We start from the raw sequence: 17,224 nt of genomic DNA, 5'->3' as shown, positions 1-17,224 counted from the left end.
CCCAATCTTCTCGTTAGCCTACTCGGTGTCCTACTACGCTTCCGAAGGAACCTGGTACCAGTTAGCGCAGATATCGAGAAGATGTTTCAACAAGTGAAGGTCCCAGTAGAAGACCAGGTGGCCTATCGGTTTGTCTATCGAACGCCTGGCAGTAATCAAGCACCGTTAACGTACCATATGACAGTCCACGTCTTTGGATTGGTTTCTTCCCCAACGACCTGTATTTTCGCCCTAAATCGGACTGCAGACGATCATCGCGACCAGTATCCGGAGGCAGCAGAGAGCGTTCGAAGAAACTTTTACGTTGACAACTACCTCGATTCCTTTGATTCCGAAGACGGGGCAGTAAAACGGGCCCGCCAGATGAAGAAACTCTTACAACTAGGCGGTTTCAATCTAACGAAGTGGACGTCCTCATCAAGGAAGGTTATATCGGCTCTACGTGAGTTCGGTTTGGCTTCACCAACACTGGACCTTGACTTGGAGAAGTTGCCCATCGAGCGAACACTTGGAGTGATGTGGAACGGAGAAACGGATATGCTGACGTTCAAGATACGGAAGCAGCCTAGCCATGACGTTTTCACCAAAAGGAATTTCCTCAGTATAATCTCCAGTGTCTACGACCCGTTGGGACTCGTCGCTCCTGTTGTTTTCTTAATGAAGTCCCTTCTGCAAGATATATGGACGTACGAGAAAAGGATAGGCTGGGACGACCCTATCCCCGAAGAATTAGGCCAACGCTTTCACTACTGGTACGAGCATCTGGATAACCTGGAGTTGTTAACAGTACCAAGATGTTTCTGGCATCAACGTGGACGTTGGACGCAGCAGCACCTGCATGTATTTACGGATGCAAGCACAAAAGGATTTGGAGCTGTGGCGTACTTCCGTTTCATCTTCGAAGACCAGTCGATCAACGTATCCTTCGTCATGGCTAAAACCCACGTAACACCAGTAAAAGGACTCACGATCCCAAGATTAGAGTTGCAGGCTGCTGTAGAAGGCTTAAATATCGCCCTAGTAATCTGTCGGGAGCTCGAAATCGATTTACGTGAAGTTACATTCCACACCGACTCTCAAACCGTCTTACGTTGGATCCATTCTCGCACTTGCCGATTTGAAACCTTCGTGAACAATCGGATTGGCAGAATCCTCCGGAACACGAATCGAAGACAATGGCGTCACGTTTCCGGAATTAACAATCCAGCGGACCTGTGTAGTCGTGGCATTGACCCGAAGAACGTCGACGAGTTGGTGAAATTCCACGAGGGTCCATCGTTCCTGAAACTCGATCCGTCGGAGTGGGATATTTGGGAAGAGATCGCAGAGCCGGAAGAAAGGGACGTTAACGTAATTCGAGTCTTCGCAGTCAAAACGGAAGACGAAAATTACCCAATTGATGACTGTGTAAAGAGGTATTCCAGCTTACTCAAGATCCAAAGAGTTATCGCTTGGTGCAGAAGGTTCGCGACCAACGCCAGAGCTAAGATGGGAATTTACAAGCCAACCGTGGGGGAGATGACGGCCGAAGAAATGGTGACGGCCCTCACGCTTTGTGTCAAACGTACCCAAGGACTGGCATTTGCGGAAGAAATCTACGCCTTGAAAAAGAGCTTGGAGTTGCCTCTGAAGTCAAAACTACGCACGTTTAGCCCTTTCCTGGATGAAACAGGTCAGCTACGTGTAGGCGGACGTATACTTCAGGCTCCAGTTGATTATTCCACAAAGCATCCCATCCTGCTTCCAGTCGATCAACTCCTGACGCAGTGGATTGTATGGGATCATCACAAACGGAATCTCCACATTAAATCTGAAAGATTGCTGGCGGATTTACGTACACGTTACTGGATAATCTCTGGACGTAACGTCATCAAATCGGTTGTCAACACCTGCTGGCCTTGCAAGCGGAGATCATCGAAACCCATTCCGCCACTCATGGCATCGTTACCAGTTCACAGGCTTACTCCCTATCTTCCACCTTTCGCATATACGGGAATCGATTACTTCGGTCCTCTAACGGTACGAGTCGGTGGAAGAGGATGTAGACACGAGAAACGTTGGGTATGCCTGTTTACGTGCCTAACAACTAGAGCCGTTCACCTAGAAGTCTCCGACGGCCTCAGTCTCGAAGAATTCATGCTATGTTTCACTCGGTTCGTGAGTTTACGTGGAAAGCCGAACGTTTTTTACAGTGACAACGGAACTAATCTCGTAGCTGGGGAACAAGAACTCCGAAAAGCTCTAACGGAGTTAGTCAAACAACACCAGGAGTTGCAGTCGAAGATGGCATGCCAACAAATAGAGTGGCTTTTCTCTCCACCACACGGACCCCATTTCGGTGGAGTTTGGGAAAGGCTCGTGCAATCGTGCAAGCGAGCCATGAAGGTCAGCGTCGGGAATCGTTTAGTCACCGACCGGGTCCTAAGAACGGTGATCGCAGAAGTAGCAGCCCTTTTGAACGCTCGGCCACTAACGCACCTCAGTATTGATCCAGCAGATCCCGACCCGTTAACACCAAATCATTTTCTCCATGGAAGAGCCCGTCCTTACGTTCCGTTAAAGTTGGGAGATGCAGATAACCTGGACGTCACAGCAAAACAATTCCTTCAAAGCCAGGCCATCATACAACATTTTTGGAACAGATGGCTTCGGGAGTATGTTCCGCACCTCACGGAAAGGAGGAAATGGACGGAAAATCGGCCAAACGTTACCGTCGGAGACCTAGTACTCGTCATTGAGCCGAATACTCTACGTGGACAGTGGCCGTTGGGAAAAGTGATAGAGGTTCTCCCCAGTGAATCTGATAACGTTGTACGAGTGGTAAAAGTGCAAATCAGCAACCACAAAAACCCCTGTATTCGTCCAGTGACTAAGCTCTGTGTTATGGCTACGGCCAAAGAGCAGGACGTTTACGTAGAAAGTGAAAAAATTGGGTCATCTGAGTTAAAATCGAGATCGTTAGGTCAAAATGTATTGTAAATAGTCAATCCTTGTATAAAAGTAAAAAAAGGGGGGTATAAATTGTAAAATGGTAAAATTGTAAAATTGTAAAATGTCTAATGTCAAAATGTCAAATGTAAAACTGGTTTATATAGTCATATGTAACAATGTAAAAAGTGTGAACCCCAAAACCGCATTGTAAAATTTCCGATGGCAACGCCACCTATACTTAGTTCAAAGGACAAAGGCAAAATTAGGTCGCCTACTGTTTAACCATTGACCGCTTAGGGAAACTGTTTAGTCCTTCACGAACATTAGACGACAGTTGCCCTTAAGTTCTCGCACTATCAACACCAAAGTGACCATTGCCGAAACAACATCATGGCTGAAAATCTGTGCCCATCCGTCTCATCCGTCAAAGAAAAGAGAATGTGAACGTGAAGAGGAGTGTGCGGCCAATCTTAATCTTCGTCGACAAGACCTATTGAGGACCCGAACGGCGGCTATCGACGTGGTTTTGGCCCACCAAAAGGCCATCGTTCAACTCGACCAGGAACTCGAAGAAAACTCCAAGGACATAAAGAACGTGCACGTCCACTTCATTTCTGAACGGGAAACCATCCTTAACAGTTTTGTTGGATCCCTGTTAACGGAAAAGAAGAAAGCAGCAGAAGTCCAGCCGAACGCCCCATAGTTTGTCGCGCCCCGTCACACCCCGACGATCGTGTGCTTCCTGAGGACCCACCTCAATCAGCCGGGCATGGTGTCCTGCGGCCGCAAGATCAGGGAGTGTGATGGCTTCATGCTGCTGACTAACCGGGAGCGGATGGAGCTGCTGTTCGCAAAGCACCGATGTTTTGGCTGTTTTCTCCCGCTGTCCGTCGCTGGTCATTTGAAGTTGGCCGATTGTCCCCACCCGCGCTTCTGTGCCATGTGCGGGACCAATGACCACCATCAAATTCTCTGCGCACCAAGGCGTGGGTGTATCAGGGAATCATCCCTGAATAAACGTAGCCGTGGACTCTAAACGTGGCGAGCTTTGTTGTTTTTTGTTGTTGTTTCTTTTTTTGTTTATTTTTGTACCTGTGGACAGGTGGGCCCGCTGTCACTTACAGTGCTGACCTTACGGGCAGGATTGTAGGTGGCAAGGGCCTTCGTTTTGTGTTTATGCTGGAAGTGGCCCTTGTCCCCTTTTGTTCAGTGTTTTTTTAGTATAGTGTACCGTAATGGTCGTGAACGAGGATCTCTCGTTTACCTCCCCGTAATCCAGTCTAAATTCTAAGTTCCCAATTTTCTCTCTCTCTCTTTGTTCTCCCCTTTTTTCAACAAAGAATAAAGCCGTGCATTTTCCCTCAAGTCATATTTTTCATCTTCATTATTTTTCATCCTCCATCCCACATCTTTTCTGTTACGACGTTCCACTGCACGTGAGCGTACGTAACAGAGGTGCTTTTACTAAATATGGGGAGCCCGTCAACGTTAATTATGATTTCAATTTCAATCGCATTGCGGTTTCTTGGAAGAATTTTTTTATCAATTGCAACCTTCAGACCATTCAATAAATCAAAGTGATAATATTCACCCGGATGCATTGGGATTAAAGAAACGTTTCTTTTTGTTTTTAGTGGGCGGTCAACAGGGAGATCGGAATGGCACGGATGGGATTTTAAAACAGATAATAGTTTGTTAATATGTACATGGGGGACCCCACAACTAACAGCCCATGACGCTAATTGATCTTTAAACGAGTGTGGAGGTTGTTCTTCAATTTCAATAGCTACCAATGAATCATCAATGTAATCAAAATCCTCATTCAATTCAGGATCACTCTCGCTCAAAGTTGAACCACGGTCGCTCAAAGGTAAATCACGGTTGTTAACATCATTAAGAGAAAAGTCTACATAATTAGGGTCGTCTACATTATCGCCATCAACATCATGAAAACATTCACAGTCTACGAAAGGTAAATTATTTAAAACGAGTCCATGCTCCTCAGGTTCACAAATACTGTTGATGTCACGTTCAACTTCAAACTGAGACAAATTAGCAACCTCCACGTTTTGATTTGCCTCCCGACGCATTCTCCTTAAGTGAGCCTGAGATGTGCTGCTAGCAGTATTAACCCTTTTCATTATCAAATTTACCTTGAATAAATTGATGTTGGCGTATGACGTTGACGACCAAGTTGTTTTTGTAACTATGATGCTGCAAGCCTGCAACACTGATAACAAAGAAAATTAATACAAATTTTACTGTAATTCTTTTAAACTAATTTACCTCTAACTTAGAGCATCAATGCACTGACAAAACAAGAGTTCAGAGTGAGTAGAGTGTGGATAATTAAGTAGACTGTACAGTTACGGCCACGAGATTCAAATTTCAATCCTGATGATAGAATAGTTTTGTAATGCCACGAGGAATTTTCACTACTTAAATTGATTTTTTAGATAAATTACCAAGGCAAGAATATCAGGTAATTCCATTCCAGAATGCAGCAATAGTTGACGAAATCCACGAGAAGATGTAATCCACTTTTAAGTTGAAGAAGACGATATCCAGAAGGCGAACTCGCCAAAGATCGAAATAAAATGACTGCCAATTTGATAGCGGCTAAGGTTGAAAAAAGAGTAATTGATCGTTTTACGTGTTGCCAGCACATCAATCGATTTCAGTTAACACAACACGATGCTGCATATACAGCTGGATAACTGATGGCAAAGTGATGTGGTGGATGCTATTTGTAGAGAAATAAATGAGAGCGCTCACGTGCGAGGTTTGCAGAGTTGAAACTAGCTCACCGAAACGTGAGCTTAGCTCAAGCTTTCCGCTCACGGCCTAAAAGTGAGCGGAGCTCAAGCTCGCACAAAAGAAGTTGAGCTTCGCTCAAGCTCACGTTCACTCAAGCTCATTTCCAAGTTCTTTTTATTAATAGATTACCTTTGACAACTGACAATCAAAACGGTGTATTTTTTTCAGATTTGCTTTCATGAGAAAGCGGTCAATGCTCAATGGACACAATGGTCTAACATTGAATGAGAATGACAAATCTCAAATGGATAGACCGAGAAAAGTAATTAATAAAATACGCCAAGTTAGAATCATTGATCATTTTTGATGAGTCTTCGATGGAGAACTCTTCCATTTCCTAGATGACACACCGTTTTGTTTCATGAAGACGAGTTTATCGAAGTTGGAATCAGACAAATTACTTCGTTTCGGTACAAAGACGAGTCCTGCTGCACTAAAAAGTCGTTCGCATGCAGCGGAGGATGGTAACGCGCTGTTGAATTCCCTGAATATTCAAATTATGTTTAATGCGGTTTAACGTCGGTCACCACGGTCATCCAATCGGTTTACTACTCGGTTAGGTATTTTTTAAGTAAAAATTTTACGGAAGTGCATAGCCCCCATCATCGGCTATCCATTTCTGTAAAATTTGTTTATTTAGACCTAATATAGTTACCTATAAAGCTATTTTAATTTTGTGTACTGGGAAAGAGGGATTACCCAAGATACGTTAAACCGCACCGACCTACCTACCTGAAAAATAGCTGATCGGTCATTACTCGGGTAGGTGCTTATCAAGCGGTTTTCTTTCGTTTAAAATACCCACTTTAAAAGATATGGCCCAGCCTTTACTTAAAATGGGTGTGCAAGTGAAGGAAAATAAATAAAACTATGATGTATTGCAAAAAACCAGTCAAATAGGGTACACAGTAATGATATCGGGTTTTGAAACCGGTTCCACTACCCGAATGCCCATGAGTGGAAATTCATAATTATTATAGTAATTTTAATGAAATTATACCATTGATTAATTAAGTAATATTCTAATAAATGAAAACAAAATTATAAGGTTAAAAGGCATTGTATTACGGAAAGGAAACAGAAAGAAAAATAAGCAATAATCATAAATAATAACAAACACACACAAAAAAAGAATAACGGCTCGGGGGTTTTGTGTTTTTGCCTGACAGGGTTCAGGTCCCTGAACGAGATGGAGTTGAAACTGAATGCGAAAGGCAAGTTGCGCTAGTATAGCGAATTGAGCTGCCTATCTCTTGCTGCAAATTGAGGCCAGGGACCTGAACCCTATCAGGAGTTGTCGTCATGTTTTGCCTGACAGCGTTCAGGTCCCTGAACGAGATGGAGTTGCCGATTCCCTACCCCTCGAGTGGCGTTGCCAGATCGGAACTAGCTGGACATTCACAAGTCTTAATTAATTTTTGCCAATAAATAAAAATTAATCAGTATAGATATGAACATTTCATTTAGATAAAAATTGGTCGGAACTCTATAAAGTGATAAATAAAGACCTGATCTAAAAATTACAGCTCATTCTTGCCTATAGTACTCCCACTGCTAGAGTAAAGGCAGTGATGACAGCACAGACGTCACTTGTTAATGGCCGCCATTTCTAAGTTTGTTATCAGGTTTCTTAACGAGCGCCAACAAATTTTCTTCAATTTATCACGGTAAATAGACGAAATCTGTACACAAAGAAATTACATTAACTGAAATCTAACTCTTGGTGCTGTAAGAGCTTTGAATGATCTTCTCCGGCGATTTGCTCAGGTCGTTGGCGCCAGATCGAACGCCTCCGCTGCTGTTGGCTTTATGGATAGGCGGAGGTGACGTGACTGGGCCACCCGCCAGGGCCTTCTTGTAGGGACTCAACTGCGTCGTCATGGGGTTGACCGATTGGCGGTTGTTGCCGCTGCTGGGCGAGAGGATTTTGACGGGCGGAGCCGATTGCGGAGGCGGAGTCGGAACGGTGAAGCTCTTGAGCGGATGACCGAGTTGAGTGTTGCGTTTGGCATCGGCGCCGGCCATGAGAGCCGACGACGGAGGTACCATAGACGGCGGTTGGCCCAATGCAGCCATGCACAAATTAGATAAACAATTAAGAAATAATTCAAATAAACGAAACCAAAACAAAAAATAAATTTCGCAAATCAAGCGAAAATTTAGAAATACTGATAAAATCTTACGATACAAAATGCATCCTGAAAACATCATAAAGAGAACAGTGTAAATTTTACGAATGATGCCGTATACGCAAATCCGATAACCTTCCTGAGGACAACATTGGGAGGTCTAATAAAAGCTTGGGAGGCCAAGAGCCTATTGGGAGGGTCCCAAGAGGAAGCTGTGCTGTGTGGGGTAAAATTTGTATTACAGGTATTACAATTTTTACAGGATTTGTTTCCGTTTACAGATTGTTTACCTTATTTATATAGGTTCCTAATTCTTAATTGTCATTGATCAATTAAAACCACTTAATTAATGTGTTGATGTAATTTCAATGTTGAATTTCCGTTCACGATTTGTATTTCAGTTTTCAGTGTAAAATTTGTATTACAGGTATTACAATGTTTACAGGATTTGTTTCCGTTTACGGATTGTTTACCTTATTTATATACGTGCCTAATTCTAAATTTTCATTAATTAATTAAAACCACTTAATTAATGTCTTGATGTAATTTCAATGTTGAATTTCCGTTCACGGATTGTATTTCAATTTTCAGTATAAAATTTGTATTACAGGTATTACAATGTTTACAGGATTTGTTTCCGTTTACGGATTGTTTACCTTATTTATGTACTTGCCTAATTCTTAATTTTCATTGATCACTTAAAACCACTTAATTAATATTCATTGAATTGTTGTTTCCTCCAACAATTGGTTTCCTTTTGGATTAAAATGCCTTTGTCGGAAGAGCTTAAGGTAATAGAACAAATTTGCAGTACAACAGTTTTACGTGTATTAATTAATATTTCATTTTTGCATGATTAGCAACTTATTGCAGAAAATAACCTTAGGAAGACAAGGCCAACGGGAGCAAAATGGACTAGTGGAAAAAGATTCGATAGGATACAAACTGTAAGAAAGAACTTGGAAAGACTTCATGAGGAGAATGAAGTTTAATATGCTTTTTTCTTAACTTACCCGAATCCTAGGGGTAATCCTTCCCATTATCTCTACGTGGAAGGAGAAGAAATGAAGAATTTAGTGAAAGATGAGAGAAGATTTCACAAGTGCTTTTTGGAACTGAAACCAAAATGGACCAATCCTGCTACATTTGTGCTGAGTGAAACCCTTGTTAAGAGAAAAAGGCTTCATAGTGATGAGAGCATGGCACGTGACACTGAGGAGTCTGCTAGTGCTGGTCCAGCTTAAGACAATGATTTCCCTGCTAGTCCAGCTGATGACAATGATCTGCCTGCTGGTCCAAGTCGAAGTTATGCTCCTGAAAGTCGAGAACTTGATCAGCTTGCTGCCCTTGGTACCTCACAGCTACACCATAGTAACGTTGATCCTGAGAATCTAATACAAGAAGACAAGGCGTTATTTCAGGCAAAAATATAGTTAAAAATGTAAATTATGGTTACGGTACATCATCATCTTTCTTTTCAGAATCAGGAAAAGGTTAGATTCCAGAATGCAACCGAGCCTTTTACCTACATAGTCAACAATAAGATCTACCGTGGGGGGCCAGCACGAAAGGGTATAATTAACATATAGGTTTGTGTTATAATCGAAGAGTTAGAAACTGTTCTAAACACATAAATTTAAGGCCACAATTGGAAATTTTTACAGATTTGAAGCCAACAAGTTGGCACTACGTACATTTCGGTTGCAAGTGGCCAACCCCTCGTTTTATAACATCTTTTTTTCCAGAGCCAAGTCAGCGCGTAAAAGCTTTTAAAAGTCTTTTAACGGAACCGCGGCCGGCAGCTGCCAACATGTACTCACTAATGCGTGACGCTATTGCCAAGCTGCCAAATAGCAACGGTTCACTCAGAAAAATTGCCGAACTGTTGAGCGAGTCGCAATATATCACCCGCTTCAAATCTATTAGAAAATTGCTGGAAGTAGTCGTCTATTGCCTGCCGATACTCACCAAGGAAAACCAATCGTGTGTATCCTTTGACAAGGATACCAATTTATTTTCCTACCTCCAACACGGGTTTAGCCTCGACGATCATAGTAAGTTTCTTGTTTTTTGCAAGTTTATTTACAATTGTTTTTTTACGAATTGTTTTTTCTCTTTCTAGGAGCATTGGACAAATGTTTTATGGCATCACAGAATGATAAAAAAAACAAACATGGAATCCAAAAGAAACGTCAAGACTAACGGTACTGACCATGAAGTCCAAGGACACAAAAAAAAATCCAAGGAGAGTAATTAGGTACTGTTTCCATTTTTTTCTATCACTTTGTGTATTTTAAAGTTTACACCTTTAATGTATGCAGTCCAACTTGATGGCACCTGTCTGGCTTATGTAACGCTACCGCTCGACTGGTGGGCATCTTCTCCCATTTCGCCAACGTTTCCATCGCTCAATGCGGGCATTTTAGGTCTTCAACAACATCCGACAGTCAAAGCCAAGCACAGTAAAGCCGTCCGTAATGTCGTCGAGATAAGTTACTCTGTTTACAAAACGAAGGCCCGACAGTGTTGACATTCTAATCCAGCATTATCCTACACTAGTCGTGCTGGCCATGAAATATCTCAACAACAACGTAAATACTTTCATCTTCTTCATCTAACAGTTTTCCACCATCATCCGCAGTCTTAATCCAGACATACAGGCCCATCAGTGCTGTCCATTTTTTATCCAATGTCTACGCTCCCAGCGATCTGCAGCGTAAAGGCAATGACGCGAAGCTCAGTGCCCTTTTTTTTTAAACTAAGACCAAGTTACCTGTTTTTTCCATTCGTTATTCAATTTTTACGCACCCAGCGATCTGCATAAAACCAATGTCTCATTTGGGGTCCTTTTTTTTTAAAAACAAGACCGAATTACATGTTCTCTTAAAGATTGGCGATAACGAGGAGGCTCCTCTTGCTTTTTTGAAATTCCTATGCGTATTTTTAAGTTTGTTTGTTCTTTGAAGTCCTGGGGCTGGTCACGCTTCCTAACTTCTATTTGAAAACAAGATCTAGTCTTTTTTGTCATTTAAATCTGCATTTTAAAAGTTGGTGTAAAAATTTGCAATGTCCTACTATTTGTCAGTGTGTGTCAATAAGACTAATTATGACTGAAATACTGTCATTTCGTATTATTTATCCAATATTAGATTAGCAATTATTAATAATCAACAATAGTTAAGTGTTTTACGTTTATTTTTCAATTGAAAAAGACGAAATTTGAACTGGAGCCGAAAAATGATGGCCGCCGTCGTGCTCTTTCACGATTGGTTCATCCATATTTGCTGATTCCTAATCTAAAACTATGTTTAATGGCGTTGTTCTAAGTGTCGTCATGTTCCTCGTGATAAGAGGATCACGAAAAGTACACTGTTTATTAGTTTAAGCGAAGCAAATTATCCGAACGGTGTACGAAAAGTTGGGTGTGTATCTACGTCATCCTCCCTCCTGCCCAAAAGTTGACAAAATTGAATAATTTATTGTATCCAAACGAAAGGTGCGATCATTATGAATTTTATAGCAATCGATAGCTCTCACCAAGAGATTTCCTGCAGACGAAGCCGCGGTGCGGATGTTGCAGGAAATTTGGACTAATGTCCATTGCCACCACCAGGGGGTTGTTGTTCCCTTTGTTTGGCGACGATTGGTGTCATTGAGACGCATTTCGGTACGGGTCGTGCTCAGAGGATGTGGTGAAGTTTAGTTTGGAGTAGGAAATTCGTTAGCAGTTTTTGGATTTCAAGTTGGATTTTGTGATGACGCCATATCTGGCAACATGGCACCCATCCCCCCAAGCCTGAGGTGCCCAACAGAGGAGCCCTCGCCGGGTTGTAAGTTTGTGGATGCTTGGTCCATACCTTTGGTTGGTTATTATGTTGAATAGATTTCTTTTTTTGATGCAGCCATAGACTACTTCGTCTATGTGGGCGGCCCAGGTGAGCTTCCTGTCGAAGATTACCCCGAGAAATTTCATCGGTTCTATTGCTGGAATGCGTCTTCCATGGATGAAGAGTAGCGGTGTTGTCGGTGTGCTGTGGGATCTGGAGAACATTACGAGAGCAGATTTGTCTGCCAGGAATTCAAGGCCCCACTTCCTGCCCCATCTGTAGAGTTTATCCAGGTAGGGTTGCATTTTGTCGTCATCTTAAGATATTCCTTGCGAATATATAACGACGTCGTCTGCGTAGTGGAGTGTTTTTATCCCGTCAGGGGGAAGGGGAAGGTCGCCCCACATAACAAAATGCAGTCCGATGGATGTCCGACAGATGTCGGGGTCGGATGTTGAGTACATCTTTTTGATATCCTCCGGACAGCCCGAAATCCGATTTGGATGTCCTATGGATGTAATTTTTTTGGGTTTTGACCGCCCTCAACAGCGCCGTCGGACATTCTAAGGATATCCGAACGGGCTTTCATTTGGCTATAAATATGACATGAATTGGACATCTAATCTTGAAAAATTATTAGGCTATATCAGGATTCGAACTCGGGTCTCCCGCACCACAGTCGAATATTATTCCACTGGTGCTCACAGAGGTCGCCTCAGATCTTGGCTGGTTATCTCCCGAGCAAAAGGGTTTCCTCCCGGGGGTCCATGGTATCCAGGAGCACACACAGCTCTTGCAGACCGTTGTCGAGGAGACAAGGACCAAACGTAGGCATGTGTCTATAGCATGGCTAGACATGTGCAATGCGTTTGGTTCTGTTCCTCACGCCGTTCTTGGAGAGCTGTTTGCTTCTCTTCCGATACCAGACGACCTCCGGCGCATCCTGGCGGACATTTACTCGGGAAATCGGATGGATTTTGCCGTTCAGAAAGAATCTGTTCGTATTTCCCCAACAGCAGGTGTTCGTCAGGGTGACGCTCTTAGCGCCCCTATTTTTAATCTGGCTTCCGAGCCCCTCGTCAGGGCCGGAAAGTCCAATATCAACCCCGGATTTTTATTATTTGGCTCGCTCGTCAAGACCACGGCATATGCTGACGACATTGCCGTGGTTACAAATTCTCCTGACGAGCTCCAAAATATTTTAGACATTTTATCCCTCACCGCTGACACCTTAGGGCTGCAATTCAACGCCGGGAAGTGTGCTTGCTTGGTCATTGACAAAGGCAAGCCGTCTGAGGCTCTGTGCCGAATCGGTACTCAACCCATTCGGTGCTTGGGACCAGACGACCAAGAGACATATCTTGGTACACCGATCGGCGGGAAATTGCGGTTTCGTCCTCCCACTGACCTTATCCCTAACCTTGACAAGATTGCCGCCTCCCACCTCGCACCATGGCAAAAACTTGAGATTTTCCGTAGCCACCTTCTACCTTCCCTTTCCCATCACCTCGCTTCGGGTCGGGTCCTGAAAGACTGCCTCACCCAACTGGACACTGAGTGTAGGAAGTTCTTATGCCTTATTTGCAACCTTCCCAATCACGCAACGGTCCCGTTTTTCTACGCGGACCGGCGGGTTGGGAGCCTAGGAACATGCCGCCTCACTGATGATGCCGATATCTGGACCATCGCCAGGGCTGCTCAGCTCCTCACTTGTAGAGACCCTACAGTGAGGAACATATGTCGAGAGCAGCTCCATGAAACCATCCGGCGAGGGTTCAGAAACGAGCATCCAGGAGTGTTGCCAGTTGGGGAATATCTTTCGGGATCCGTGGATGGGGGGCTCTACAGACTGAGGTACGCGGAGGCAGGGTCCAATCTTTGGACTCTTGCCCGCCAAGCTGCCAAACGACTGGGAGTGCGGATTGATGTATCCGGCGATGAAAATATAAGAATTGTCGCCGATGACGTCTCCGTAAGCCCAGTCAAGGCAGTCCGCGGACTTCGGAAAGTAGCTCGGCAGCGCTATACCAGGGACCTAATTTCCGACAAGAGCCACCAGGGAGTAGTTGCCACTGGCCTCTCCCTGGAAGACAAGTCGAAAGACATGGCTCGCCTGGTATCCTGCCGTACGCCCCTCTCCTTCCGCGACTGGAGATATCTTCACAGGGCCCGGCTCGACATCCTTCCTCTTCGGGGGTACTCGTGGTTTTGCTCACAGGAGCAAGATACGAGTTGCCGCCGATGCGGAAAGGAAAACGAGACCGGGTTTCATGTGCTTAACCACTGTGAAGAAGGTCTCCAGCTCGCCACCAAGAGGCACAACACCATCAAAGATCTCATGGAGTCGCTGCTAGTCAAGCAGGGACACGATGTCACGATCAACAATGCCATCCCCGGGCAAAGGTTAAGACCGGATGTTGAATTTCAACTATCCGGTTCCCGGGTGATGGTCGACGTCGTGGTCTGCTATGACCAACCAGGGAGTATGGAGAATGCCTACCAGCGGAAATATGATAAATATTCTTCGCATGGGAGGATTCTCCCCATGGTTGTCGGGTCTCTTGGATCATGGTACCCCAGGAATGACAAAATCCGTTCGATTCTCGGAATCAACGGAAGATCCTGGGGTGCCTTCCGATTCAAGGCCTGATTGGCAGCGATCCAGGGATCAATGGATATGGTGTGTGCCCATTTCCATCATGGTGCACCAAACCCCGAAGCTGAGGATATCCCCCCTTTTCCCGTAGAAACTCCCTACCCAGTAGATTAGTAGATTCTTTCCCACATATTTTATTTATGTAATTTTTGTAATATTTTAAAATGCACCTACCTCATACATGTTTATTCCCCTTCCGGAAACCGCTCCATAAACTAACCACTGTGCCAATCTACAGTTATACAAATTATCATTTTTGAACAATCGAATCGAATTGTTGTAAAACACTTGAGTTTTTTTCGATAACAAATCACCAACAGGATTTTTAAGAAGTCAAGATGATGTCGAACTTAGGTTAAACCAGAAGTGAATAAATTGCAATTAAACAATTTATGCTAAATAGTTTTTAAATTTTAAACTTCAGCATGATATATTAAGTTTAAAGTAGTTTTTTATTATTTGAAATTAAAATCCTATCATAAGTATACATGCTTTAAATATTATTAAATGCCGAATAATATTTATTTCCTGTAAGTTAATTTCCAATGGCTTGGTTCCCGTAGGCTAAACGGCAAGTCTGTGCATACAAACTCACGATATTTTATTCATTTTTTGTAATAAATAAAAAAATAAACCATCAGGCAAATAGATAACTACTCCTTTTTTTTGTATTAAATGCCGGACTTCAAATAAAAATACGTTCAAGGGAAAAATTTGAACACGGTTAAGTTCTCCCCTTTTGGAAACAAAGAAATTTTGACAATTAATAAGGAAACTTAGCGATCGGACCCAATTAGTTCTAATCGAGTTAACCGCCCCGCACTGATAAAGTGCATTCGGGGCCGAATTGAGATGCCACTTTTTCAACCGGGGCGGTGCGGGGTAAAATTTGAGGTTAACCTGTTGCCCCGACGCAATTTTTAAAAAATGCCGTTCTTTCGGTTTCAGAGTAGAAATCGGGGCAAGTGGGTAGAGCGAGCTATTTTCGGGGTTGTTATCGGATCGATCGGGTGAAACAGTCAATCGATAATATTTTTGGCATTGATGAATCGGGGTACCTTCACTGATTAAGTGCCTCGATTAAACCCCAATTGAATTCGGGGAGAAGAATTTTCCACCATGATGAGCCACGCGTCAATGGCCTGAAATGAGAAACCCGATTGGCAAAAAAGCGCCCCGATTGGCTCGAGGCCAATCCTTAAATGAAACAATTGAAAATCTTCTTGGCTGCTGGAAGGAGGTCCGTAGAACGAAGATGGTTTGGGGTTTTTGGGGGTTATGTCGTTCCCCGGACATGTAAGCTTGAAAAACTTGTGGCTTGCTTCCATAATGGCTTCGTAAAATAGATGGTAGGCTTCCGTTGGTTGTTTCTGTTCAATGAGGTTTTTGTGTGTGAGTGTATGTGAGATATGGGCATTCCAGTCGGGCCATTTATCTTCACAGAATTTCCATTTTGGTAAGAGGGAATTTTTCTCTAGAGAGGCGATATTGATTTTCAGTATGATTGTAAGATGGTCGCTGCCCATATATGGTCCCAGGGTTATTGTTGAGTCTTGCGTGATTGTGGCCGAGCATAGGGTGAGGTCAAGAGTGGAGGTTTTACCGCTTATAGGGTTGATGTGGGTTCCGAGGGAGGTGGACGTGATGAGTGAGATGTTGGGGGTCTCTAGTATGGCATTAAAGATGGCTTTACCGTTTCTGTTTGCCCGAAGTGAATTATGGTCCCACATCGAGTGATGGGAATTAAAATCTCCCCCTATTATGGTGTTGTTCTGTCTGCAAATTAATGGTGTTATTTCTTCTTTTGAGCAGTTACCCTTAGGGCAGTATGCCGATATTATGTCGACCGGGCCGTGTTACAGGGTTGTCAACGTGATGCCTACTGATTCGACGTTGGTTAGTTTTTGATGGGGAGTGTGGTAGGGGGATGGACTGGTCCGGATGGCTACTCCGCCACCCGGTCTGTCAACACGATTTTTTAAAACAATATTATATGAGCGGAATTTAACTGAAAATATTTCAGAGAGGAGAACAAATGATTGTTTATTTAAACAAATAAAATGTCGGAATTCTTCAAGGCGGGCCCTTGTAAGGCCCCGTGCGTTCCATTGAGCTATGGTGAGGATTTTCATTAGTTTTTAATTCTTTTTTTTTTTGGCCTTATTTGTTTTTCCTCTCAGTTTAGTAGATTGATTTGCGGTATAGTCCAGGCGGGCTAGGATTTGAGATGAAGATTTCAGATCATTGTTTGACAATAATGAGCTTGAGCTCGAATCGGAGTCTAGGTAACTTAAGTCTTCTTGCGGTTTGGGTATGGGGAGACGGGTTAATAAAAGGTGCTCGATCTTATCGAACCTTTTATCTAATTTATCCTGGTAGTTATTAATTCTTTTGTTTGTTTTTTCCACGTCTAATGAGATGCCTTTGATTTTCGTTTGAATTTCGCTTATGGTTGAATTCTGGAGAGTTTTAAGTTCTTGCTGGATCAGATGGATTTTCGATCTAATTTGTAGGGAATGACAAGAACGATTGCTGGCTGGAAACAATTTTGTATTTGTTGAAAGAGTGGAGGCTAACAATGGAAAAGAGTAATTTGTCCTAGATTTCTGAGACAACCTTCTTGGTCCAGTTTTTGCTTGCGGCTGCCCCCCGAGTTGTCTTGTCCTTTCCTCTTTCGTTCTTCCCTTTCCTCCCCCACCCTCTTTTTCCTTGTTTCTGTGCGCCAAAATTAGAGGGTTATTAGATGAGAAGAGAGAGAAGTGGCGCGTGGGAGGAGGGGTACGAGACGGTCAAAAAAAAGGGAGAGGGTGTGGGATTGCAAAGTCAATTTGCAACATGGCCGACCCCGTTTTCTGGATAGAAAA

General features: G+C 43.4%; 1 protein-coding gene across 1 annotated transcript; it reads right to left on the bottom strand.

Annotated features, from left to right (window-relative positions):
• Nucleotides 1-4,322: 4,322 nt before the first annotated feature.
• LOC116926957 lies at nt 4,323-7,824 on the bottom strand. Its single transcript, XM_045176765.1, is given in 4 exon segments — nt 4,323-5,051; nt 5,053-5,161; nt 5,397-5,550; nt 7,467-7,824. Coding segments are annotated over 4 exon segments (1,350 nt in total).
• Between the last annotated feature and the right edge of the window lie 9,400 nt (nt 7,825-17,224).

The sequence above is a fragment of the Daphnia magna genome, linkage group LG7 (genome assembly GCF_020631705.1).
Source record: "Daphnia magna isolate NIES linkage group LG7, ASM2063170v1.1, whole genome shotgun sequence".
Taxonomy (NCBI): domain Eukaryota; kingdom Metazoa; phylum Arthropoda; class Branchiopoda; order Diplostraca; family Daphniidae; genus Daphnia; species Daphnia magna.
This window is presented reverse-complemented; position numbering and strand designations above follow the sequence as displayed.